Here is a 24,814-nt window from a genome sequence, read left to right on the forward strand (position 1 = left end):
AAGATATTCAATATTCATTAAGGCTTTGTTTTCATACCTTGTTCCCCCTTAAGCACCTGTTAGCTTTTAACACAGTATTTTTTTGAGTGATAGGCAATCATGTGATTCATGAATATGAAGAAGAATTGAAATTTTAATGTTACCTTTATAGATTTCCTTCTTTCTCTGTTCTCATCCTTCTTAGCTGCCAACAAACAAACAAACCTGTAAGGAGCATTCACATTTTTATGAAAAATCTATACATTTAGTTAGGTTAGAACGTAGAGTAAAATATCCTTTTTAATAGTCACATAAATAAGCACAAAGATCCATCAGCCCACCAGGCTTCTTCCCAGAATGTGGGGGTAGAAGAAAAAGGTAATAAAAAAATTTCTTATTCCTTAGGTCAGAGTCTGTCTATGGGACTGTTAACCCCGAGTTTACTATCTTAATTCCCAAATAGCTTCTAGCAATTCTGAATGCAAGTTTGGTTGGTTGCTTTCAGAATGTTTAGGTCTGTGGGTGGAATAGGTCTACTAGAACTTACTCTGTGAATTATAAAATTACATTGGAGGAATTAAAAAGAAACCCCCAGTTATCCCACTATAATAGTAGAACCACTGTAATCATGTTCGGGTACAGTTGTGTTGCATTACATCATTTTCAGATTTCTGTATATTCACCTGTGGTTGCTCAGCCCCTCTCTCCGACTCCATCTTCCCTCTCATGGAGTGAGCATGAGAAGTGGGATGTGACTCAGTTGTGGCTTCAGTTAGTCTCTGTCTCCCAAGTTTCTCTAAGTGTGAGCATTCACTGTGCTAGCTGTGATTCTGTTATTTAAAGTGATATGTTTTTCATACATTATGGTCCTTAAATGCAAGCCAACCACTTCATCTGGTGTCAACCAAAAGAAAAGTGATCTGTTGCGACGCTGGAGGAAAAACTGGCAATATTGGACTTAACCTATGTTGAGAGATGGTATGTTGTTCTTCACGTTGGGGTGTTCGAGTATGATTTTGACAATGCATGGTTTTCATCTCATATGCAGACTTTTATCTCTAACCTCTGAGTTATAAGTGACTTCATAGTATTTAGTTCTGGTTCTTTTTCCTATACACATTATATATAATTATCCTCATTTTTAAAGCTTTTTAAATATGCTTTATTAAACATCTCATATCAAGTATCTTGCTGTATTGTAATTTTTATAGCTATAATTGCAACAAGACTTTTGGGTTTTTGTCTTTGCAGAAGACTTTCGGTAGCCAGTATAGCAGTCCATGAGTGTGAATGATTTCTAACTTGCATACTTGGGTCCATGCACAAGGTTCTGCCGTAGGTATTTTAGAATGGGGTAACTGGAGTGCTGCAGATTTCTGTATTTCTCAACCATAGACATGGTCTTACTTGTCTGTGCTTGAGCATGTGGGACCCTTTCTATGACTGGGCTTAGTAAAATTCAGAATTCAGATTACTCGTATCAGTCTAGGATTTTATTAAAAGGTGAGTGTCTAGGGATGCTGGGGTGGCTGAGTTGTTAAGCATCTGCCTTCGGCTCAGGTCATGATCCCAGGGTTCTGGGATCGAGCCCTACGTTGGACTCCCTCCTCAGCAGGGAGCCTGCTTCTCCCTCTCCTACTACCCTGCTTGTGTTCCCTCTCTCGCTCTGTCTCTGTCAAAAATAAATAAGTAAAATCTTTAAAAAAAAGAAGAAAGGTGCAAGGCTATGCAGTTAACAGCATCAATTTGAATGTGGTCCCTGGCTCTGAGCCCATATTGCTACTTACCACTGAGGTGATTTTGAGCAAATTACTTATTCTTTCTTTATCTGCTTCCCCATGGGTAAAATGAGGTTAATGGTATTTACCTCATAGGGTAGTCTTGTGGGGATTTAATTAGTGTATATAAAGAGTTCAGAATGCAGCCTTGCACCAACAAGTGCTATGTAAGTATTACTTCGAACTGTTGTCCATTTGGGCAATTCCTGGAAGTCTTAGACACACAAAATGCCCAAGATCAAGATAGGGCATTTTTTTTTTAAGTTTTGGGTACTATAATTAAGCCTTAAATTTTTGTTATTATTTAATAGCTAAAATTTCGGGCAGAAGATATTGAAAGTTGGGCTTATGGATTTAATGTTCAGTCTGAAGTACATTGTTAGGGTAATGTATTGCAGAGTTGATGTATAGAAATGCTCATAATGTCTCTTGCAAACTATCTTTTCCTTCCCAGTGACTGTAATATCAGAGTCTTATGTATTCTTCAGTAAAGTGTGAATGTTGTCATAAATCTCACTCTTTCTCTTCACCCACAGATTCTGTGAGCTCTTTTGGGCCACAGTAGTTACTTGTCTAAGCACAGAAAGGAAACTCAGGGCTTTTCCAATGTGGTGTTAGTTCCCTGTGTTTTTCATTTGGGCAGCCATAGAGAGGGTTGCATTCCACACACCTGGGCCTTGATACGCTCTGTGCAGGTAATCAACACACTTGAGAGTTTATCTGCTTGTTCCATAGCTACCCCTTTCTGATTGTGGACATGCAGTCAAGTGTTTGCAGTAGATATTTGCTGATACAAGGCACCTTATTTGCTTCTGCTATTCTAGTGTTTTCCAAGAACATTCAGAGTGCTTTACAAAATGCAGAATGTTTTCTTTTCTTTTTTTAATTTATTTTTTTAAGCGGCTCCACACCCAGCATGGAGCCCAGCATGAGGCTGGAACTAATGACCCTGATGAGATCAAGACTAGAACTGAGATCAAGAGTCGGAAGCTTAACTGACTGAGCCACTCAGGGGTCCCCCAAATGCAGAATGTTTTCTGTAGGAGAAGTTCACTGAGTTTGATCAAGAAAATCCACTTGAGGGGCGCCTGGGTGGCTCAGTGGGTTAAGCCGCTGCCTTTGGCTCAGGTCATGATCTCAGAGTCCTGGGATCAAGTCCCACATCGGGCTCTCTGCTCAGCAGAGAGCCTGCTTCCCTCTCTCTCTCTCTGCCTGCCTCTCCATCTACTTGTGATTTCTCTCTGTCAAATAAATAAATAAAATCTTTAAAAAAAAAAAAATCCACTTGAAAGGAATTAACTAGCAAGACAATTTCTGTTGTTAATAGGATATATAAAAATACATATACCGTTTCTTTAAGGTAGTTTCATTTCTTCAAATAGTTACTAATCAGAAAAGGCTGATTTTGTCGTAAATTTAAGTAAAGGTTGCAGCAGTTAGTTCTGATCTGTGTTAATCAAAGCTGTAAAATCAAATAGAAAATCTCTCTCTCAGCCTAAGGTGATGCTGGGATATCTATCGTAGATTTGTTTTCTTCTTCTTGGTCATTTTGCAAAATTCAAAGCAAGAATCAGCTTATGCCATTGTAACATTGGAATATTTAATTTGAAGTATTTAATAAGTCTGAAGTCACGGTTTTATTATTATCATAAGAAAACATTTCAGACCATTCATTTCATGTGGCAAGGAATCCAATCCATCTCACCAAATTTGGTCTGTTTTTTTAAGTTATATTTTCTGTTGCTCCAGTTTTTGTTTTGTTTTGGTCTTGATACTTTGATTTAATAATACTTAGTTTCCTGTTGTTATATATACTCTGTGCTCAAAATTGGCCTGGGTCCTGTGTTGTTTCTCTTCTCCTGAGTTTTATTTCTCATCTGAACAAATTGCATCTTTTTCTTGCTGTTCGTTTGCACAGCATCACTCCTAAAGATGAGCTTCTTTATCCTGCGAGGCAGTGGAGGAAGCATGGAAGTCATTTGTGGAGAATTGCATTGCCAAGTGTGTTTTTGTTGTCATGTGGTGCCAGTATCCGGGAAAATAAAGGATGGGTTCACATTAGAACTCAGCAGTCTGTAAATCCCATGAGCTCCCAATCTCATGGGTCATGAGAGTTGCAAATGATACTTGCTTAGGGGAAAGGTGAAGGGTGTTCCATAACTCTAATGGTTTATACAATTCTTGAACATGTACTGATTGCTAACAACTGCTGTCTCTCCCCCAGCCTACTCTACTGCCAATCTTTGTGCACAAGCACAATTTTGGACCCAGCTATTTGTACTTACTTATGCTTTTACACCTTCTTCCTTTCATAAAGATTTAAGCTGGTTTATGACTTGAGTTGAAACAAGGAAAAAAAGAGGAGACCTGAAATGGTCTGTCCCCTGCCAACCAGAAGCCTCCTGTGGTATCCAAACAGAATAGTTGCCTCAGTCTGTCAGCACTTCTGTCTTTGAAGGTGGTTTCTGCTTGAAAAGTGGTGACTATTAGCATAGCTTTGGGATAATTGCTTCTCCTTCTTCTCTCGGGATACATTTTTTTTTCCAGATACTTTCCTGTTCTTGTTCTTGTTGACTTTGTTTTTCCAGAAGATTCAGCCTGTGGTGAAATGTTCTGGGTCCCCACTTGAACTTTCTGTGGGATTACCTAACTCTGGGGTACCCTCACCAAGACCATCAGTGCTAAAGAGGGCAAATCTTCTTGGTTAATAGAAAATGCCATTTTGGAGTGACTCTCAAAGCCCAGAAACATCCAGATTTTCCTTCAGTACTTTTTTTTCTGTTTGGAGTAGTGGCTTTGCCTAGTATAGGGGAGGGAGGGCCTAGTTGGGAGGGCTGTGTTAAGGGGTTCAGAAACAGGGGGTTTAAGTGTGTCTTTTGTGTTTGCAAGGCACTAACACCACTCCCGTCTGTATTTAAATGCTGTCCCCAGGTTACGACTATGGCTATGTCTGCGTGGAGTTTTCACTCTTGGAAGATGCCATCGGATGCATGGAGGCCAACCAGGTTGCTTTATACTTCGGTCAAATGATGCTGGAAGGATATATTTTTTATGTAGGGGGAGGGAGGGTTTCAAATGATTGAACTTTGGAAAGGTACCAGAAATCTGTATTTGGAGCATACTGCATTCCAACCAGAAAGAAGTTGTATTGCGAGACTCTAGAAGAAACTGGGAAGGTTTCTCTACAAGTAGAGTTACTGGACACAAGTGTATTTTAAAAACTAGAGCCCAGTTGCAGTTGGACTAGATGACAAAGACAGTATATGGGGAAAATGACAGGTTTGGAGTGTGACTGATACTGAGATCCTAATGTAAAGAATGATCCTTGACTGTCTGTCATCTCAAGGATCTGCCTGGCACAGGAATTCTAGGTCAGTACATATATCCAGACCTAGGGTGAAGACCACTGATGGCAACTCCTGTGGCACTCAGGTCCTGTCCGCATGTGCTGCTTTCTCAAGAGGGCCATCAGGGAGGAGAGAGGAGTGGCTTGTTCATGTGTATTGCATTCATCGTAGCTCTTTATAAATTGGAGTTTTGTACTCAAGTTCTTGGCTGTATATAGTCAGAGCTGGTGAATCTGAATCTATACTTACCTTATGTTTGAAACATCTAGATGTATTCCGCTTGCCACTTAGAACTGTCATTTGGACTTTTTTAATTGAACCTTACCTGATAGTTTTGGAAGGAATTATGAAGTAGAAAGAATCCTTCTTGTCATGGTATTTCTTTGGGGAAAGTTATTTTCTTTGTGGTGTCTTAGTTCCTTCATCTGTCAAGTGGGAGATAGAAACTTAATGATACAGTTTGATTTTTATGTACCCACTGCTTGTATTTAACTGTGAATGCAGTGTGCCCTTAAGGGTAAGAGCCCTAAGGCTCTACCAGAAAAGAGTAATATTACGTGTGAACTCTACCTCTCTTAGAGCCTGATGCCCTTTCATCAGCTTTGTTCCATTCAGCATGGCTCATTACTTAACCTTCTCCCTTCTTTGGCCATGTTCTCCCCTTATGGGTATGGAAATGACATGGTATAAATCCTTTGGGAACAAGCGCTAATTAGAGGATATTTGATATATCCATATCTATTGTTAGTAGTATAAATGCTGTTATATCCTCAGAGAATGACTAGATTAAGGCCATACCCCCTTGACAGAGTTCTTGTTGACTGATTTGTTCGCTGTCCATCATTAAGCCAGTCACTTAATAGATATTAATTATGTGTCAGAAACTGTGCCAGCTACCAATATTTTGAGAGAAGAGTGAAGGTCCCAAACTTTATGCTTATGGTTGATTCCATTCTGACTGTCCTAATAGAACACTCATGTAATTCATGAACATCTTGTAATCAGTAAATAATCATTAAGTCCTGTTCCACTGTGCTAAATCATACTATGAGTGGTGGAAACATAAATAGGAGAGCCATGGCACATGCCATGCCATTCTCTTTTGTACCGTTCTCCCAACTGTGTCTTTCTCTTAGAGGGGTGTTACTTTTTATCAGAGCTGTTTGATCTTCGATTGATCGTAGCAAATAACAATATTGCCTCGCCCTCTGTCCCAACAAAAAATCCTGTCTGAAATTTCTAGTCCCTTAAGAGAAGTGTTAAATAGAACGAGGACAGCCTTCTTTAAAAAGGTTTATCCTAGGTAGGGTTTCTTTTAGAGCCATATCTGGAAAAATGTTCATTTCACAGGCAGTATTGAAGGGGTGTGGCCTTTCAACATCTCTGCTCCCACCCTCCCCACACATTCTGTGAACATTCTTAGGGCTCCCAAATCCCTGTTGACTGACTCCTACTTGGTGAATGAGACACCAGAACAAAGCACGAGCTGGGCCAAAATTCTTTCATGGTGAAATAGGATGTTTTGACAGGTAGCTAACCTTAAGCATAGGTACCATAAGGTACTCTGTGTCAAGTACAAATAAGAGACAGCCTCTGTCTTCCAGAAGCTTAGACCAAGAAAGGAGACAGACATTTTGTGGTATTCATAGATCCTATGGAGTGTTCTCTCAAATTCCAAATTTTTGATCTCATTTTTAATATTCACTGGAATAATTCCTTAAGAAGGTAGCACCATATCCTTAATCAGTCAACCTCCTTTTGTAGCTTTTTATTCTTCCCCTAGTCATGGGGCACAGGGCATACTGCTAGCACTGCCACACAACAGAACTCTCTCCCTGAACTGTATAGATTTCTTGATCCACTCAGCATCCTTCTCATAATCTTTGCCACAACTCAGGATATGTGCAAGTCATTCTGATGGAAAGATTTTTGAGAATGAGATCTCGAGGGGAATTTTTGTACCTAGGTAGTACAGCATAGCAAAGAGGAGTGTAGCTTCTGCAGCCAAATTTACTTCCTAGCTGGGTTGTCTCTGGCAGGTTTCTTTACCTCCCTCAGCCTCAGTTCCCTCTGTACCAGTACCTCATCAGGCTTTGGTGTGGACAGCATGAGATCATACTTTTGTGAGTGCCTGCTCTGTGTCAGGCACCTTTCTAGAATGCTGGAGATGGTTCAGTAAACAAGACATTATAGAACTTATGTCTTAGTGATAAGAGACAGGGCATAGACAAATTTGTACAAAGTAGACAAATTTAAAACAATATGATATATGACAGTGCTGAGTTCTGTAAAGATAATGCATGATGGGGACAATTTTATATGGGGTGGTCAGGGAAGCTTCTTGAGGAGGGACATGAAATTTGGTGAATTATGTGTACAGAACACTTAGCATAGGATCTGGTACCTAGTAAGCACTGCCTCCTGCATGTCAGTAATTTTCAACATAATTCTAGGAAAATAAATTTATTTTTATATCTGGATGTTCCTTAAGGGAATGGATGTGGTTCAGTCTCCCAGTAACAGTATAAAAATCTTAGGAGAGATGTAAGAATGTGAGAGAAGTCCTTCTCAGAGTGGATAAAGCAGGTGTTTATGGAAGATGCATGTCTTTGTCTGTTCATTCATTTTCCTACCCTCCAGGTTTTTACTTATAGACCAAATTGGTACAGATTCTGAGTCACCATCTGCTGGACACCTCTCAGTAGAATCTGTTTATATGATTCTGAGGAGTTTCTATTGAATGCTTTAATTTGAATTTTTTTTATTTTTTAACAATTCTTCGCTTATCCTGACTCTTTATGTGAAATGTCTTTTTACTTATTGACAGTTCTAAGTCTAGGGGAAGGGAATAAAGGAGGCTTCTGCCAGTTTACTTTGTCAAATATTGCGAGATATATGTGCCGTAGAGGGGTTTTCCTGGTTGATGACCAAGGCCTCTTTAACCCTTTTCCAGTGCCTTCATGGAGGCGTCAGACAGTAGGACACTTGACAGCAGTACTGAGCATTGTGGCCGAGAGGGCTTCTTAGGGCAAAACCTAGCCAGCAGCTGTCTGGGCAATTCATTTCCAGCAGAGGTTTGTCAGTATACTTTCACTGTCTCTGCCTAGAAGTAGAAAGCCAGCAAACACCGTGAGGAAGGGTTTTTATTCTACCTCTACGGGAAAGGTATTTCTAGCAGCATCATGTACCCTGGGCTTTCTTTGTTGTCCAAGTCCTGCAGTTTGAGGGTGAATATTACCTCTTTTTGCTGTATGTGCCATTGCACTGGGACTTAGGGGAGTAAGAAGCATTATATTAGAGGACTGATCCCTTTCAGTGGTTGCCCAGTTGTGAGTACTAGCTCTTTCAAGCTCTTGTCAGTTCTACAGAAATTAGCATTTTATTTTCTTCTGTTTGCAGGTGTGATGTTTGTGGTCTCCCCCCATTCAACCAAATGTTTACTAAAATGCCCTTATAATGGATAGCTCTGGAAGAAGATTTCATTTCTCTGGAAGTTTTACTCAAGGGTCTTAGCATTGGTGACCTTCTTTAGCCAAATGACGGGCTGTATGACAGAATCAGCCTGACTTCATAAAGTGGAAAGAAAAGATGCCATTATCACCTAACATGAAAATTCTTTCAGACACTGGCCTTTGCTGGTGCAGAGGGGAATGAAATTTTATGAAATGGTATTTTTTGTGTCAACAAAATTAAGAGAATTTGGGTTTTTTTAAGTTATCAGGGTGTCCACGGTGGTTCTGAAGATAATGTGAAAGAACCCAAATCTGAAATGAAACCCAAATCTGTCTTTTGACTAAAATGAAATCAACAGGAAAAGGTTGTGTTTTGGGGGATGGGTAGACTATTTGTGAGGCTGTAGTAGAAAAAAATAGGTGAAGACCTAGTTTGTTGGAATGTTAGGATGATAGCATTACTGTATGAAACACTTCAGTATTTCAGTTGTATGCAGTCCAAGTAACAACAAAAACAGTAATCTTTATAAATTCGAGAGGTTGTGTTGCCTAGATGCACACCCCAAAACTACTTCACTGAAGAGAATGTGGCACCCAAGCCAGGGCTCAGCTGTATGACTTGTGTCTTGAATTATGCCATTCTTCCTGGAAACTTCAGTTTCAGTACCTTTTCTGATTGCCCTCCGTAGAGGTTATTGGTGGGAAATAGAAAGGCAAATGCATTCTAAAATGAGTGTAAATCAGTAATTACTGAAGATTCTTGTGAGTGGGATTTAAAAGAATTACCTGTCTAGTAATTGAGTCTTGACTGATGTAACGCAGTAGTCCTTAGTAATTAAATACTTGAAGGCAGACTGCCTGCAGTTGCATTCCTGGCCTGTCACCTTTCTCTGTGTTATTTGGACAAGTGGCTTAACGTTTCTGTGTTCCAGTGTCCTCTCATGCATCTAGGCATTAAATGAGTTAATGCATGGAGGGTGATTAGGACTGGACCTGGCACACAGTGAGCACTGAGTCTGTATTTGTTACTGTCACAACTTTGCATCTGACTGGAACAAGAAAGTCTTAAGTTACAGCAGCTTCAGTTTTGGCTTCATGGGGTATCTAGCTAAAAAGGGATTTGGTGGCAGTATGCAGAAGGATTATTTTTGTATCAACAGTATTTCCCATTTAGTCTGTCGACTGGGACTGATTCTCAGGGGGCTGCTTCCAGGTCTCTCTGGGAGCTTCTGCTGCATTAGCTGTTGAATCTTAAATTCTCCCAGGAAAAGAGCCAGACACACCACTTGGGGGATGTGGAGTATGGTTGACCACACTAAAAATCTAGCCTGTGGCTTTTTTTTTTTTTTTAATATTTTATTTATTTACTCAAGGGATAGAAAGTGAGTGAGAAAGCACAAATGGGGGAAGGGGCAGGGGAGAATCAGGCTCCCTGCTGAGCAGGGACCCTCATTCGGGGCTCCTATCCCAGGAACCTAGAATCATGACCTGAGCCAAAGGCAGAAGCTTAACTGACTGAGCCACCCAGGCACCCTAGCCTGTGGCCTTAAAACCCTAAGCTCTGATGACCAGCCTGTGGCTTTACTGTATCTCAGACTTTTATAATAATTGTAAGAAGTGCTCTAAACTGGTTTCAGTTTAATTTTCTTGAATCATTTGGCAGTTTTTTAAATTTTGTTTTAAGAGCGAGTGTAGGTATATGTGAGTGGGGATGGTGAGTAGGGGGGAGAGAATTTTAAGCAAGATCCATACCCAGCATAGAGCCCAATGCAGGGTCCGGTATCATAACCCTGAGATCATGGCCTGAGCCAAAATCAAGAGTTGGGCACTTAACTGAACCACCCAGGCACCCCTCATTTGTCAGTTTTTTTTTTTTTTTTTTTTTTTTTTTAAAGATTTTATTTATTTACTTGAGAGAGAAACAGTGAGAGAGAGCATGAACGAGGAGAAGGTCAGAGAGAGAAGCAGACTCCCCATGGAGCTGGGAGTCCGATGCGGGACTCGATCCCAGGACTCCAGGATCATGACCTGAGCCGAAGGCAGTCGTCCAACCAACTGAGCCACCCAGGCGTCCCTCATTTGTCAGTTTTAAGGGACAACTACTTGTGTGTCTCCTATGGTGAGGTTTATGATTTTTGTCATGCATATATATCTTGGTTATTTCTGCGGATTGAAGTAATTTAGGTTTTTTTTTTTTTTTAAGATTTTATTTATTTGTCAGAGAGATAGAGAGACAGCACAAGTAGGCAGAGTGACAAGCAGAGGGAGAGGAAGAAGCAGGCTCTCCGCTGAGAGGGAGCCCAATATGGGGGGTCAGTCCCAGGACCATGGGATCATGACCTGAGCTAAAGGCAGCCACTTAACTGACTGAGCCACCCAGGTGCCCCTGGTTCTTAATTTGTTCTAAATTGGAAATATGCCTTTGTATTTCAGTCTTTGATGTTGTATCCCCTCTTTCACCTGGTATTTTTAGTTAATGTCTATACTTTTTATAAAAATGGGGTTATGTGAAATGCTAATTTTCAGTCTTTGGGCCTTTTGGAACTTGATTACAGACAGTTACTGGAAAAAAAAAGAAGAATATGTATAATTCTAATTAACTGTCAAGGGTTATACAAAGACATGGTTCAGTTTGTGATCTTTATTACAACTTTGGTTTATGATTTTGCACACCTCCAGACAGTGTGTAGGGTGTTAGGAGCACTGAGAGGTTTAGAATTCCAGCTTTGTCACTTTCTAGTTCATTTTTAACTTTTCAGTTTCAGAATCTCATCTGTAAAATGGAAGGATAATCATAGTTCCCACCTCAGAGCATTGTGACATTAGAGCAATGTATGTGGAGCACTTGGTACAGTGGCCAGGCTGTGGCGGGTGCTTACTACCAGAAGAGGTACCGAAGAGAGTGATTCTATAACACTGGACTCTGCTTGGTTGTCTTTTTTTACCTTGACTGCTTTTTAGCTCTTGGGACTCCGGGATGCCTGAGAAGTGGTCATGCTGCTTTGGGTGGCAGCTAGATCTTTGCAGCCTGTTCTGATAGTGCTGTTGCCCATTGTCTCTGTCATGAGATGGGGCTGCCTGGGCTCAAAGGGGGAAAGGCTGGGCTGCATCTGTCCCAACAGTGTCTGTGGGATGAGTGCACAGGCATGCAGGCATGTGAGGGAAGAGGATCATGGCCATCCTGGGGGTGGGGATCCTTGTTTCTGAGCCTAGCATTGCTGGTAGTTCTCCTATGACAAAATTCTCTTAGGCTAACTAGGGCATTCAGTGTTATTAGACATCTTACCCATCTGAGCTGAACTTGGAGGTTATTTTTTTTTTTTTTTAAAGATTTTATTTATTTATTTATTTGAGAGCAGAGTGAGAGGGAGAGAGAGAGAAGAGTGTGTGTGTGTGCGCAAGCACGAGTTGGCGGAGAAGGGCAGAGGCAGAGGGAGAAGTAGACTCCCCCCTGAGCAGGGAGCCCAACTTGGGGCTCAGTCCCAGGACCCTGGGATTGCAACCCAAGCCAGAGGCAAATGCTTAACTGACTGAGTCACACACGCACCCCCCTGAGCTTGGAGGTTATAATGTGTCTTTGTGTCTCATTCTCCCCATACCAAATATTCAGCTGCTGCTATTTCACCTTTTAACTCATTTATGAATAAGATAGATAGATATTATATATAATACGTATGTATTTCTTGTTAAGAGTGTTGATGGTATGATTTTGAAAATCATGCATAAGTTTATCTAGATTAATAATTGCTTTTAATCTTACAACATGAGATTAGCGATGCTAATGTTATATACTAATAACGTATATTTTACCAAAATCTGTGACTAAGTGTAATTTGTGTTTAATCTGTATAAATACTTTTTCCAAAGGGAAATAAACAGGAGAGAAAGAAATTTATCACAGAAAGCAGGTTATTGGGGGCACCTGGATGGCTCAGTCAGTTGAGTGTCTGATTTTGGCTTAGGTCATAGTCTCAGGGTAATGAGATTGAGCCCTGCATTAGCCTCCATGCCCAGTGTGGAGTCTGCTTGTCCCTCTTCTGTTGCTCCCCCCGCTCACACTCTCTCTCTCTCTCTCTCACTTTCTCTCTAAAATAAATATATAAAATCTTAAAGAAAGAAGGAAAGTAGATACTGGTTACCAGCCACTTAGGGAGAAGTGCTCTCAAGAGGGAATAGTGAGTGACTGCTAATGGGTAAAAGGGTCTTTTTTTTTTTTTTTTTTTTTTTTTTTTTAAGATTTTATTTGTTTATTTGACACAGAGAGATCACAAGTAGGCAGAGAGGCAGGGGCCTGGGGGAGCAGATTCCCCACTGAGCAGAGAGCCTGATGTGGGGCTCGTTCCCAGGACCCTGAGATCATGACCTGAGCCAAAGGCAGAGGCTTAACCCACTAAGCCACGAAATGCCCAAGAGGGTCTCTTTTGAAGGTGATAAAATGTTCTAGAATTAGATGGTAGTGTTCATTGACCAACCTTGTGAATATACTAAAACCCACTGCATTATAAAAAAGCACAGTAAGACAGTGAATTTTATGGTATGTGAACTGTATCTCAGTTAAAAAAAAAAGTTTTTAAACTTAGCATGGAAATTAGTTCAGGGTCCCAGTCCAGTGGGAATGAGTCCAGGTCTAAAATAAAACACAGGGTCATTTACCCCCCAAAAAAAACAAAAACAAAAAAACTTGTCAGTTTGTCTGGAAGCTAGAAATTTAGAACTTCAGTCTTAAAATGTAAGAATTTTTTTGCTAATGGTATCTGCTTACCATCTAAGAATACTTAAGCTGAAAATCTGGAAGATGGTTGGAATTGAATAACAGAGCACATTTGAAGTGGCCACGTGGCTTGTGTACAGTAGTTGCTCAGTAAAGTTGAGTGGGCTTTCTGCTTTAGTATCCATACAGTTAGAAAATTAATAAGAACTATTTGAAGTAGATTTTAAATAAAAACACCACTTAGGAAATTCTTGGGCTACTTTTTAGAGGTGATATTGCTGTAATTGGATGGTTAGTAGGTACCAGTGTAGATCTTTCCTATTTTCCTGGAACTGTTAACCAAAGCTCAAAGCAGGGGTGGGCTGGTGGGGTGGAGGAGACAGGGAAAGGGAGGTGACCAGTTCACTGCTGGGATAGGTTCCTTCTCTGTGTATCTTTCTTAGAGGCGTCTTTCCAGCAGCATTGCCATTGTGACTGCCATCTTTAACCTGTAGTACAAGGTCTTTTTTTTTTTTTTTTTTTTAAGATTTTATTTATTTATTTGACACACAGAGAGAGATCACAAGTAGGCAGAGAGGCAGTCAGAGAGAGGGGGAAGCAGGCTCCCTGCTGAGCAGAGAGCCCAACGTGGGGCCCGATCCCAGAACCCTGGGATCACGATCCGAGCCGAAGGCAGAGGCCTCAACCCACTGAGCCACCCAGGACCCCCCCTTTTTTTAAAGAAAAAAATTACTGTGATAATTTACAGATCGTGGAATCCACCCATTTTAAGTATACAGTTCAACAGTTCTTAGTTAATTTACTGAGTTGTGCAGCCATCATCATCATCTAGCTTTAGAACATCTTCATTACTCCAATAAGATCGTTGATTGAGCCTTTTTTTTTTTTTTCCCGAAAGAGAGAGCATGGGTGTGCACACCGCACATAAGCAAACAGGGAGGGGACAGAGGGAAAGAGAGAATCCCAAGCAGGTTCCATGCCTAGCGTGGAGCTGGACATGGGGCTCGATCCCACAACCCTACAACCCAAGCTGAAGTCAGGAGTCAGACACTTAACTAACTGTGAACCACTCAGGGCTCCCCAGAGGTTCATTAAAAAAAAATAATTTCAGACTTACTGAAAAGTTGCAAAAACAATGCAAAGAATACCTATACACTTTGTACCCAGACTCATCAAATGTTAACACTTTACCAAATTTGAATGCAGAGATTTTTGAATAGCAGTGTCCCCTTCTCCTGGAAAGAGGCATCATTTGACTTGTCCTTCCACCAGACTCTCTTTTGGTGGTTAGAGGGCCTTGTTGGTAGGGGAAGGTATGTGAATGTCTCAGGGGTTGAGTGGATGCTTTGGAAGATGTTTGAGGCTTAAGCTATCTTGTCAGTGCTCCCAAGAGGGTCCCCTGCTGGGTAAGGGCTGAGTTTGGGATTGAGGTTGAGGGATGGGAAATAGGGATAGATTCAAACTTTGCTCTCCTGGGCACTGTGGAGATTTGTGGGTTTTCAATAAACTAGCAAAAGTGTTCCCCATGAGAGAACTGGCATTTGGATGCCTGATACTCAAAGAGACTATGTGCTAGTCAGCATTAAACCAAGAAGCAATAGCAGCGGGGGGAAAGGGGACACTGGCCTGATAATGTTTTTGTAAGACAGTAGTTCTTAACAGTGGGGGGACAGAGGGGGAAGCAGTTTTGACACCCTCTTCTCCCTTTCCTAACCACTGGACATTTGGCAATGTCTGGAACATTTTTGTTGTTGCTACTAGCATCTAATGGGTAGAGGCCTGGGATGCTGCTAAACATCCTACAATGTACGGGACAGCCCCCAAATGAAGAATTACCTGCTGCCAAATGTCAGTAGTGCTGATGTTGAGAAACCCTGGTATAAAGGGATAGGAGTTTTGGTTAGCCAGAGAGAATGATCCATCTTGCCATGGGTTATCTCTTAATGAATCATCTTTCTCCTTGCCTTCCTTCTGGTCCTAACAGTGGAGAATGGTGGGTGGGATTAGAATTGTAGCAAGAGTGTCTATAACAACAGACACTGTTCCTGGCCCCCACTCCAGAGTAGCAGTCCCAGGCCTAGCTTGTGCCCTTGGGAGAGGAGTTTTTTTTTTTTTTTTTTAAAGATTTTATTTATTTATTTGACAGGCAGAGATCACAGGTAGGCAGAGAGGCAGGCAGAGAGAGAGGAGGAAGCAGACTCCCCGCTGAGCAGAGAGCCCGATGCGGGGCTCGATCCCAGGACCCTGGGATCATGACCCGAGCCGAAGGCAGAGGCTTTAACCCACTGAGCCACCCAGGCGCCCCGGGAGAGGAGTTTTATAATGAGACCTGCTTGGGGCACCTGGGTGGCTCATTTAAACATCTGCCTTCTGCTCAGGTCATGATCCCAGGATGCTGGGATGGAGCACTTCCTTGGGCTCCTTGCTAAGTGGGTAGCCTATTTCTCCCTCTCCGTCTCCCTCTGCCTGCCTCTTTGCCTGTTTGTGCTCCTCTCTCTCAATCTCTCTCTCCCCCCCCCCCTTTCTCCCTGTCACATAAATATACAAAATCTTAAAAAGTGGCGGTGGGATGCCTGGGTGGCTCAGTCCATTAAATATCTGCTTTTGGCTCAGGTAAAGATCCCACAGTCCTGGGGTCGAGTCCTGGATCATGCTCCTTGCTCAGTGGGGAGCTGGCTTCTCCCTCTGCCTGCCATTCCCTCTGTTTGTGCTCTCTCTCTCTCTGACAAATAAATAGTTTTGTATATATACAAAGTAGGATAATCTTGTATGTATGATTTTAGAACTTTTTTATTTCAAGTATTGTGGACATATTTCTTTATCATTAAATACATTTTTATCATATCATTTTTGATGGCTCTATAATGCTTCATAGTATAAATCACCATGATTTAACTAGTTCTTCACTTAATGTCTTGAGGTCTGTTATTTTACTAAACAGTGCGCTGATAAATGCCCTTATAGCTAAATAGTCACACATCCTTAATTACTTCTTTAAGTGAGTTTCCTCCAGGTAGACTTGACAGATTAAGAGGTAAGTATATTTTTACTTGGTAAATGTAGTGAGATTGCCAACTAGAAGTTTCCCAATTTATTCTTTTTTACCAGCAGTGTTTGAGTGTACCTATTCTCCCTGCTTCCCAACCAGTGCCAAATATTAATAACAAAATACTTACACTGGGTAGCGGTACATGGATATTTGTTATTGTGTTCTCTAATTTTCTGTGTGTTTAAAATATTTCATATTTTGGGGGCTCCTGGGTGGCTCAGTGTGTTAGGCTTCTGCCTTCGGCTCAGGTCATGGTCTCAGGGTCCTGGGATCGAGCTCCGCATCAGGCTCTCTGTTCAGTGGGGAGCCTGCTTCCCCTTCTTTCTCTGCCTGCCTCTGCCTACTTGTGGTTTCTCTCTGTCAAATGAATAAATAAAACCCTTAAAATTTTTTTTCATATTTTTTTAAAAAATGTTGCCAATGTAGCAAAGAAGGGATTTGATTTTCCTGTCTTAGGTTATTAGTGAGATAGAACATTTTCATATTTAATTATTAGTTATTTGTATCTTTTTTTTTTTAAGATTTTATTTATTTATTTGACAGAGAGATATAGAGAGCACAAGTAAGCAGAGCAGCAGGCAGAGGGAGAGAGAGAAGCAGGCCCTCTGCCGAGCAGAGAGGCCTATGTGGGGCTGGATCCCAGGACCCTGGAAGCATGACTTGAGCTGAAGGCAGCCGCCCAACCAACTGAGCCATCCAGGCGCCCCTGTATTTCTTTTATAAGTTGTTGGTTCTTGATATATATTCAACTAAAAGAGAAAAAGGTAGGACATCTTAGTTACCCCATCTAGTCTTTTTTTTTTTTTTTTTTTTTTTTTTTTTTTTTTTTTTTTTTAAAGATTTTATTTATTTATCAGAGAGAGAGAGAGGGGAGAGAGTGAGCACAGGCAGACAGAATGGCAGGTAGAGGCAGAGGGAGAAGCAGGCTCCCCGCCAAGCAAGGAGCCCGATGTGGGACTCGATCCCAGGACACTGGGATCATGACCTGAGCCGAAGGCAGCTGCTTAACCAACTGAGCCACCCAGGCGTCCCTACCCCATCTAGTCTTAAGGTAAATACATATGGAACATCTATTAGACTTATCTTTTCTTTTCTTTTTTTTTTAAATTCTATTTATTTTTTTGTCAGAGCGAGCAAGCACAAGCAGGGGGAGTGTCAGGCAGAGGAAGAAGCAGGCTCCCCACTGAGCAAGGAGTCTGATGGGGGACTTGATCCCAGGATTCTGGGATCATGACCCTGAGGCAAAGGCAGACACGTAAGTAACTGACTGAGCCACCAAGGTGTCCCTAGACTTTTCTGAAATTTTGAAAATTAGTATATTACCTAAATATGAGATGGGATTTCTTAAGGATTTAACCCTCAGAAAAGATTTTTTTTTTTTTTACAGTCTTTGCTATATATTTTCTCAGTTCTTTTGAGTCACAAAGTAACATTTGAGGGAGATATATTAATCACTGGCTTTAGCCCATGCTAGTTTTGATGCTTATAGAGATAAACTGCTAGACTCTGGGGTGGGTAGGTTGGTTCATTGGTTTTTTAAAGAAGTAAAGAAAAAAAAATTTTTTTTTTTTTGAGATTTTGTCTTTAGGGGCACTTGGATGGCTCAGTCAGTTAAGCATCTGCCTTCAGCTCAGGTCATGATCTCAGGGTCCTGGAATTGAACCCCACATCTGGCTCCCTGCTGAGCAGGGAGTCTGTTTCTCCCTCTGCCCCTCCCCCTGCTCATGCTCCCTCTCCCTCACTCCCTCACACTCTTTCTCAAATTAATAAATACATAAAATCTTTTTTTTTTTAAAGTTTTATTTTTAGGGTGCCTGTGTGCCTCAGTCAGTTAAGTATCTGACTCTTGGTTTCAGCTCAGGTCATGATCTTGGGGTCTTGATGTCGAGCCCTGCATGGGGTCTGCTTGGGATTCTCTCTGCCTGCCCTTCCCCTGGCTTGCTCTCTCTCATTGTGTCTCTCTATCTCTGTAAATAAATAAATCTTTAAAAAAAATAAAGATATTAATTTTTTAGTACTCTCTACACCCAATGTGGGGCTGGAACTCACAACCCCAAGATCAAGAGTTACATACTCTACCAGCTGAGCCAGCCACGCGCCCCTAAAGAAGTAAAGAAATTTAACACAATTTCAGTAATGATTCTCAGGTTATAATCATATAAAATGTTAGATAACATTTTTAATAAAATAAGTATTCAAATTCACTTACAAGACCAATGAAATAATTGACTATTGTTACTGTAATTTTGTTCTAAAATGTACTTGTGGCTTAGGATAAACTTTACTATAAAGACATTATTCACAGATTTGAAGTGGTGTATCTTAAGTAAGTTTGATGGCAATTAAAATGATGTGCTTTAGAAATTGCTAGATGACCTAAAATGGCCCTGTCAGTGAGGGAACTTATAAAGACCTTGAATAAGAGAGAAAGGAAAAGGCAATGTCTTTTTTTTTTTTTTCCTAAAGATTTTATGTATTTGACAGAGAGAGAGGGAATATGAGCAGAGGGAATGGGAGAGGGAGAAGCAGGCTCCCCACTGAGTAGGGAGCCCAATGCGGGTCTTGATTCCAGGACCCTGGGGTCATGACCTGAGCCGAAGACAGATGCTTACTGACTGAGCCAACCAGGTGCCCCGAAAGAGCAATATCTTAAAATCATTTCTTTTCCCCTTCCTCCCTCCCTCCCCCCACTTTCTTCCTTCCTTCCTTCCTGTACTTCATACATACGGAAAAGAGCATATCATAAACATTACTGTTCAGTGAATTATCACATACTATATATACTTGTCTTAATCAGTTTGGGCTGCTGTAACAAAATACCATGGACTTGGTGGTTTAAACAGTAGAAATTTGTTTCTCAAAGTTCTGGAGGCCAGAAAGTCTAAGATCCAGGTGCCATCCAATTCATTTCCCTATGAGGGTCTTCTTCCTGGTTTGCAGATGGTTGTCTTCTTGGTGTATCCTCAAATGGTGGAGAGAAAGATACTCTGTTATCTCTTAGAGTAATAATTCTATTCATGAAGGCTCCACCTTCATTACCTAACTACCTCCCAGAGGTGCCACTTCCAGATAACATGAGGCTGAGAATTAGGACATCACCATATAAATTGGAAGGGGGTTGGGGGCCACAGGCATTCTCTCTGTAGCACCTATGTAACTACTGCCCAGATTAGTAAGCAAAATGTTGCTTTATATGCAGAAGTCCTTCCTGGCCTCTCCTGGTTGTTTTCCTTTCTACCCTTCCCAGAGGTAGTCACTGTTAAGTTCTGATACTGAAGAGTCCTTTCACTTTTGAGCCTTATGTATATGTAATCACATAGGATGTATTCTTCTCCCTGTCTTTTTGCTAAGTATTGTTTTTTTAAATTTATTTGTGTATAACTGGAATATGTTCATTTTCATTGTTACACGGTCTTTCAGCATAAGAGTGGTCTTTCAGCATAAGAGTATATCACAATGTATTCATCAGTTCCTCTGTTAAAGGACAGGTAGATTGGCAGGAGGGCATTATTTCAAAATTTTGTCTTTTGGTGAATAGGTATACTCATTTCTCTTAATACAAACCCATGAGTGGACTTGCTGGACTTGCTGGATTTTCTGTGTTATCTCCAGTCTGTCACCCATTAGTTAAAAGTTTCATTGATCACTGCCTGCCTAAGGATCTCAGTCTGCGGAGAGCCCTTCTTTTATCGTTCAGTAGCTGTCGATCCCCCACTATGTTTAATATGTCTGCCATTGTGTAGGTATTGGGTATATGGTTGTAATTAAGGTCATGTTATTTTATAACTTACGTGTATAAGACTAATAAATTAAGTATAAATAGTTTATTCACATCCCTAAAAAAGTTTATTCATTCAGGTTCAGTCAGATTGCTTTTTGGCCATGTTTTTGTTGAGAGAATAGATGTTCCTTTCTAGTTAAAGTTCTCTAATTTTCCTTTTCTTTTTTTAAGAAGATTTATTTAGGGGTGCCTGGGTGGCTCAGTGGGTTAGAGCCTCTGCCTTTGGCTCAGGTCATGATTCCAGTGTCTTTTTTTTTTTTTTTTTTTTAAAGATTTTATTTATTTATTTGACAGAGAGAAATTACAAGTACACTGAGAGGCAGGCAGAGAGAGAGAGAAGGAAGCAGGCTCCCTGCCGAGCAGAGAGCCCGATGTGGGACTCGATCTCAGGACCCTGAGATCATGACCTGAGCCGAAGGCAGCGGCTTAACCCACTGAGCCACCCAGGCACCCCATGATTCCAGTGTCTTGGGATGGAGTCCCGCATCCGGCTCTCTGCTCAGCAGGGAGCCTGCTTCCTCCTCTCTCTGCCTGCCTCTCTGCCTACTTGTGGTCTTTGTCTGTCAAATAAATAAATAAAATCTTTTAAAAAATATATTTATTTATTTATCTATTTATTTATTGGCGAGCACATGGGCTCTTACTTGAGTGGGGGGAGGGGCAGAGGAAGAGACTCTTCAACCAGACTGCCTGCTGAGCCTGGAGCCTGGCTTGGGACTCAGGGCTGGATCTCACCACCCATGAGATCATGACCTGAGCTGAAACCAAGAGCTGAACACTCAGCCATCTGAGCCACCCATGTGCCCCAGAATTCTCTAAATTTCAGTTATATATGATCATTGGGAACTAGAGCTTTGTGCAAGAATGGGGGTGCGATAAGGAAGATGAACATGGCAGTGGTAGTCGTGGTTAGAGAAGAGGCTGGAGGCAGGCTGCTCCCTGAGAGACTGTGGGTGGAGGCAGGTTAAGTGAGCCAGTGAGTGGCAGAGAGGGAGGAATGAAATAACTGAATGTCTATGTCCTGGCAATAGTTTTGCAGCCCTGAAACTTCTATTCTGTTTTATTTTGATTGAAGTGAAATCCATGTAACATAAAATTCACCCTTTTAAAGTATACTGCTTAGGAGTTTTTAGTATATTCACAAGGTTTTGCAACCATCACCACTGTGTAATTCCTGGACATTTCTGTTACTTCAAAAAGAAGTGCTGTGCTTATTAGCAGTCACTCTGCATTTCCCTCCGCTTTCCCCTTCCCATGCTCCCACTAGTCTGCTTTCTGTCTCTATAGATTTGCCTGTTCAAGATACTTCATACCGATGGGGTCGTACACTTTTTTGACTGGCTTCTGTCATTTAGCATTATATTTTCAGAGTTCATCTGTGTTGCTGTATGATTTGGTAACTTCATCTCTTTTTATGGTTGAGTATTCCATCATATGAATGTAACACATTTTCTTTATCCATTAATTAGTTGATGGACATTTAGGTTATTACTACTTTTTTTTTCTACTTTTTTTTCTACAATTATGAATAATGCTGCTGTGAACACTTATGTACACATTTTTCTGTGGGCATATGTTTTCATTTCTTTTGGGTGTATATCTAGGAGTGGAAATGCTAAAGCTTTTGTTTTTTTCAGGAGCTTTCTCCAAATGGTTAGTTCCTTGGGTCCCATATTAAGAGTCGTGTGGTGGACTGCCTGGACTACTCATAGTCCCAGTGGCTGGGTTTCACTTCTGTTTAGGATTCATATTGCCATTTTGAATTCTCCCTTGGGCTGTGGGGTGTTTTGTTTGTTTGTTTGGGGATTTTTCGACTGGATATCTCCAGGTACTGGCTGCCCTGGATGTTGGTCTATCTTTATTACTTAGATTTGGGGCATATTCAGGATTTGCAGTGGACACTTGAATAGCTCATTTCTTCTTTCCATTCCTTATGGATTCTCCTGCAACTATTAAGTAGCGCATTTATTGTGTCTGCCTGTGTGTCTGGTAGTGCTCATGTTTTCTAGGTCTGAGGTATTTATTTTAAAAATATATGGTAAAAGTCTTTTTTTTTTTTTTTTTTTTCTTGGACCCAATTCTTGAGTAATGTGAATCCACAGCAATACAGGATATGTTGGGTTCCCAACATACTGGAGGAGTGCCAGCTCCGACATGTTTGTATTTATTCCTATCAAGTTTCCAAGCTCAGCAGATTTCTTGAAGTCAGAGAACATTGGATTGGGCACCTTGCCTAGGAAAATGCTCCCTGTGTCTCCTTCGAGTGCTTGGGTTGAGTGCTTGTCAGGCATCTCCTTAGATATTTTCAAGACAGTAGTGGAGCCCTGAGAAATAATGGAATGAAGGAATAAATCGCTAAGCCAGACAGAGTACCCGGGTAATGACTGGCAGAGATCTATGTACAATAAAGCAGATGCCACCGGATAGAATTGGACATCCCTAGATTGAAAGGTTTATGAGGTCAAGGACTGTTTCTTTCCTTCTTTTCACCACCCCCCCCCCCATCACTGTCCAGGGGTTTAGAGCTATACCTGGCAACACATGTGCTGAATAAATACTTGTTAACTGGGTTAATAAATGTTGAATAGTTTCTGACTCCGTAGTCCTTCTTTATATACTCTTAGCAGTCTTTTTAGTCTCTGCATAATGTAGAAAGCTCTTGTCCTTCCAACCTGAGCCACCTCTTGACTTGCCAGGTTTTGGTACTTCTATGAGGTTTCAACCCTATCATCTTTGATAGGAAATAGTAATATGCTGTTTCTGTTCTTACCAGAGGTAGCCACATCTTGTTTGTTATAGCTCCCGGATTCCTTCCTAATTCTTGTCCTCATACTCTGGGAAGTATTCAGATGAATAACTTGGAAAGTGCAAAGTAGGTTGTCAAGAGCCTTACATTTTATTTTGAATTTGAAGACATGGGAGAACCACCTGAATATAGCAAAATTAAAATGACACCTAGGGAAACTTCTTGTGGCAGTGTATAGTCTTGACTAGAGGGGAGAAGGGAGAAACTGCAGAGCAGAAGGCCCTAGGGTCTAGTGCAGTGGTTGAGATGTGACGAGATGATGGCTTGCACTAGGGGCAATTATATGGCAATTATATGATCACTTGGTTATTTTGAGAGCTTTAAGTAGATTAAAGGATGCCTTTTAATAACACTGGATGGTATGTCTTAGATCTGAGGGTGTTTAAAAGTATCCAAGGGTCAGGGCACCTGGGTGGCTCAGTGGGTTAAAGCCTCTGCCTCTGGCTCAGATCATGATCCCGGCCGGGGTTCTGGGATCGAGCCCCACATCGGGCTCTCTGCTCAGCCTCCTCCTCTCTCTCTCTGCCTGCCTCTCCGCCTACTTGTGATCTCTGTCTGTCAAATAAATAAAATCTTTAAAAAAAAAAGTATCCAGGGGTTAATAAGTCTGTTAGATTTTCAAGGCATACATACAGGTTAGATCAGGGAGAGTTTCTTGATGTTTGTGGGCTGTGCCTTTGTAGCACTTGGCAGCAACTCCAGCAGGGGCATCATTAGAGACCTCTTGGCTTTGTCTTCTCTCAAATTCCTGGAATACCTGAGATTTCTACCCTGTGTAGAGATCATTCCCTTATTCTCTATAGGTACCTGCTGCAATGGCAGCCATGATATAGCCCAGCAAACGCTGCTTTCTCAGTGGAATAATTTAACTTGAGCTTGTCTTTTTTTTTTTTTTTTTCTTTTAAGATTTTATTTATTTACTTGACAGACAGAGATCACAAGTAGGCAGAGAGGCAGGCAGAGAGGAAGGGAAGCAGGCTCCCCGCTGAGCAGAGAGCCCAATGCGGGACTTGATCCCAGGACCCTGGGATCATGACCTGAGCCGAAGGCAGAGGCTTTAACCCACTGAGCCACCCAGGCGCCCCTTGAGCTTGTCTTAAATGTGAAAAGCCACCCCTTATTTTTATTAGGACTGAAGTTTGTTAATTCCCTTATTCCCATGTGAGAATGAGTAGACGGAAAATGTTTAGGGTCCTAACCTTTTGTCCCAATGGACCTTTACTGACTCAAAGCTTCCATTCTTGGTGTTGTACCTACTGTCACAGTTTCATTGGGTCTTTTTTTTTTTTTTTTTTTTTTTTTTTTTTAATCTCTACACCCAGCTTAGGGCTTGAACCTCCTGATCCTCAGATCAAGAGTTGCATGCTCTTCCAGTTGCGCCAGCCAGGTGCCCTGGATCTGTAGCTTTTTGCCTAAGAAAAAAATAATGGTGGGTGGTTACTTCCCTGCAATGGCAGTTGAACAGTGTGTGTTCAGAAGTCTGATGGCACTGTGTTCTATTCATCTGTTTAGGGTATTGTTTCTGCAGAAAGTATGTCAGCAGGGTTTTTTTTTTTTTTAAATGTCTTAGCAAGGACATTGAAGCCAGAGAGGCTAATAGTGACAGCCTTCGAGAGAGCTGAGGTTCTTGGGTGGGAGGTAGCAAATGAAGAGCCTGTAGAAATAATCTCCAATGGTGAGGCCGGAAGAATAGCTGCCGGTTCTTTGGGAGATATCTGGGGAACACTCTGCAGCCTTTGTGGTGGGCTCAGCAGTGTGATCTGTGCAGCGTCTTGGGACTTTTGGGCCTTGTATTTTCTCTTGGCTATTCCTCCCACGTCCCAGCATGAGCTCTGTCGGCAAAAGAAATGAGAGAGAAAAGCTTTGATTATGTTACTCAGTAAACAAAGTAAAGAAGCTTTACATTTACCA

At 41.3% G+C, this 24,814-nt stretch overlaps 1 protein-coding gene across 5 annotated transcripts in view; it reads left to right on the forward strand.

Moving 5' to 3' along the window:
- The window catches only part of RBM6 (RNA binding motif protein 6), a 106,989-nt gene that overhangs the window by 51,114 nt on the left and 31,061 nt on the right, over nt 1-24,814 (forward strand). For 2 of the 5 annotated variants that reach the window (XM_059160951.1, XM_059160952.1), the window contains one exon: nt 4,689-4,762. The exons of 2 other annotated variants lie outside the window; for them this stretch is intronic. In XM_059160951.1, the coding sequence (XP_059016934.1) occupies nt 4,689-4,762 (74 nt within the window). Of the gene's footprint in view, nt 1-4,688; nt 4,763-4,873; nt 5,129-24,814 lie in introns of those variants that run through there. One more of the 5 variants, XM_059160956.1, reaches the window with a different exon arrangement.

This window comes from Mustela lutreola, chromosome 2, assembly GCF_030435805.1.
Source record: "Mustela lutreola isolate mMusLut2 chromosome 2, mMusLut2.pri, whole genome shotgun sequence".
Lineage (NCBI taxonomy): Eukaryota > Metazoa > Chordata > Mammalia > Carnivora > Mustelidae > Mustela > Mustela lutreola.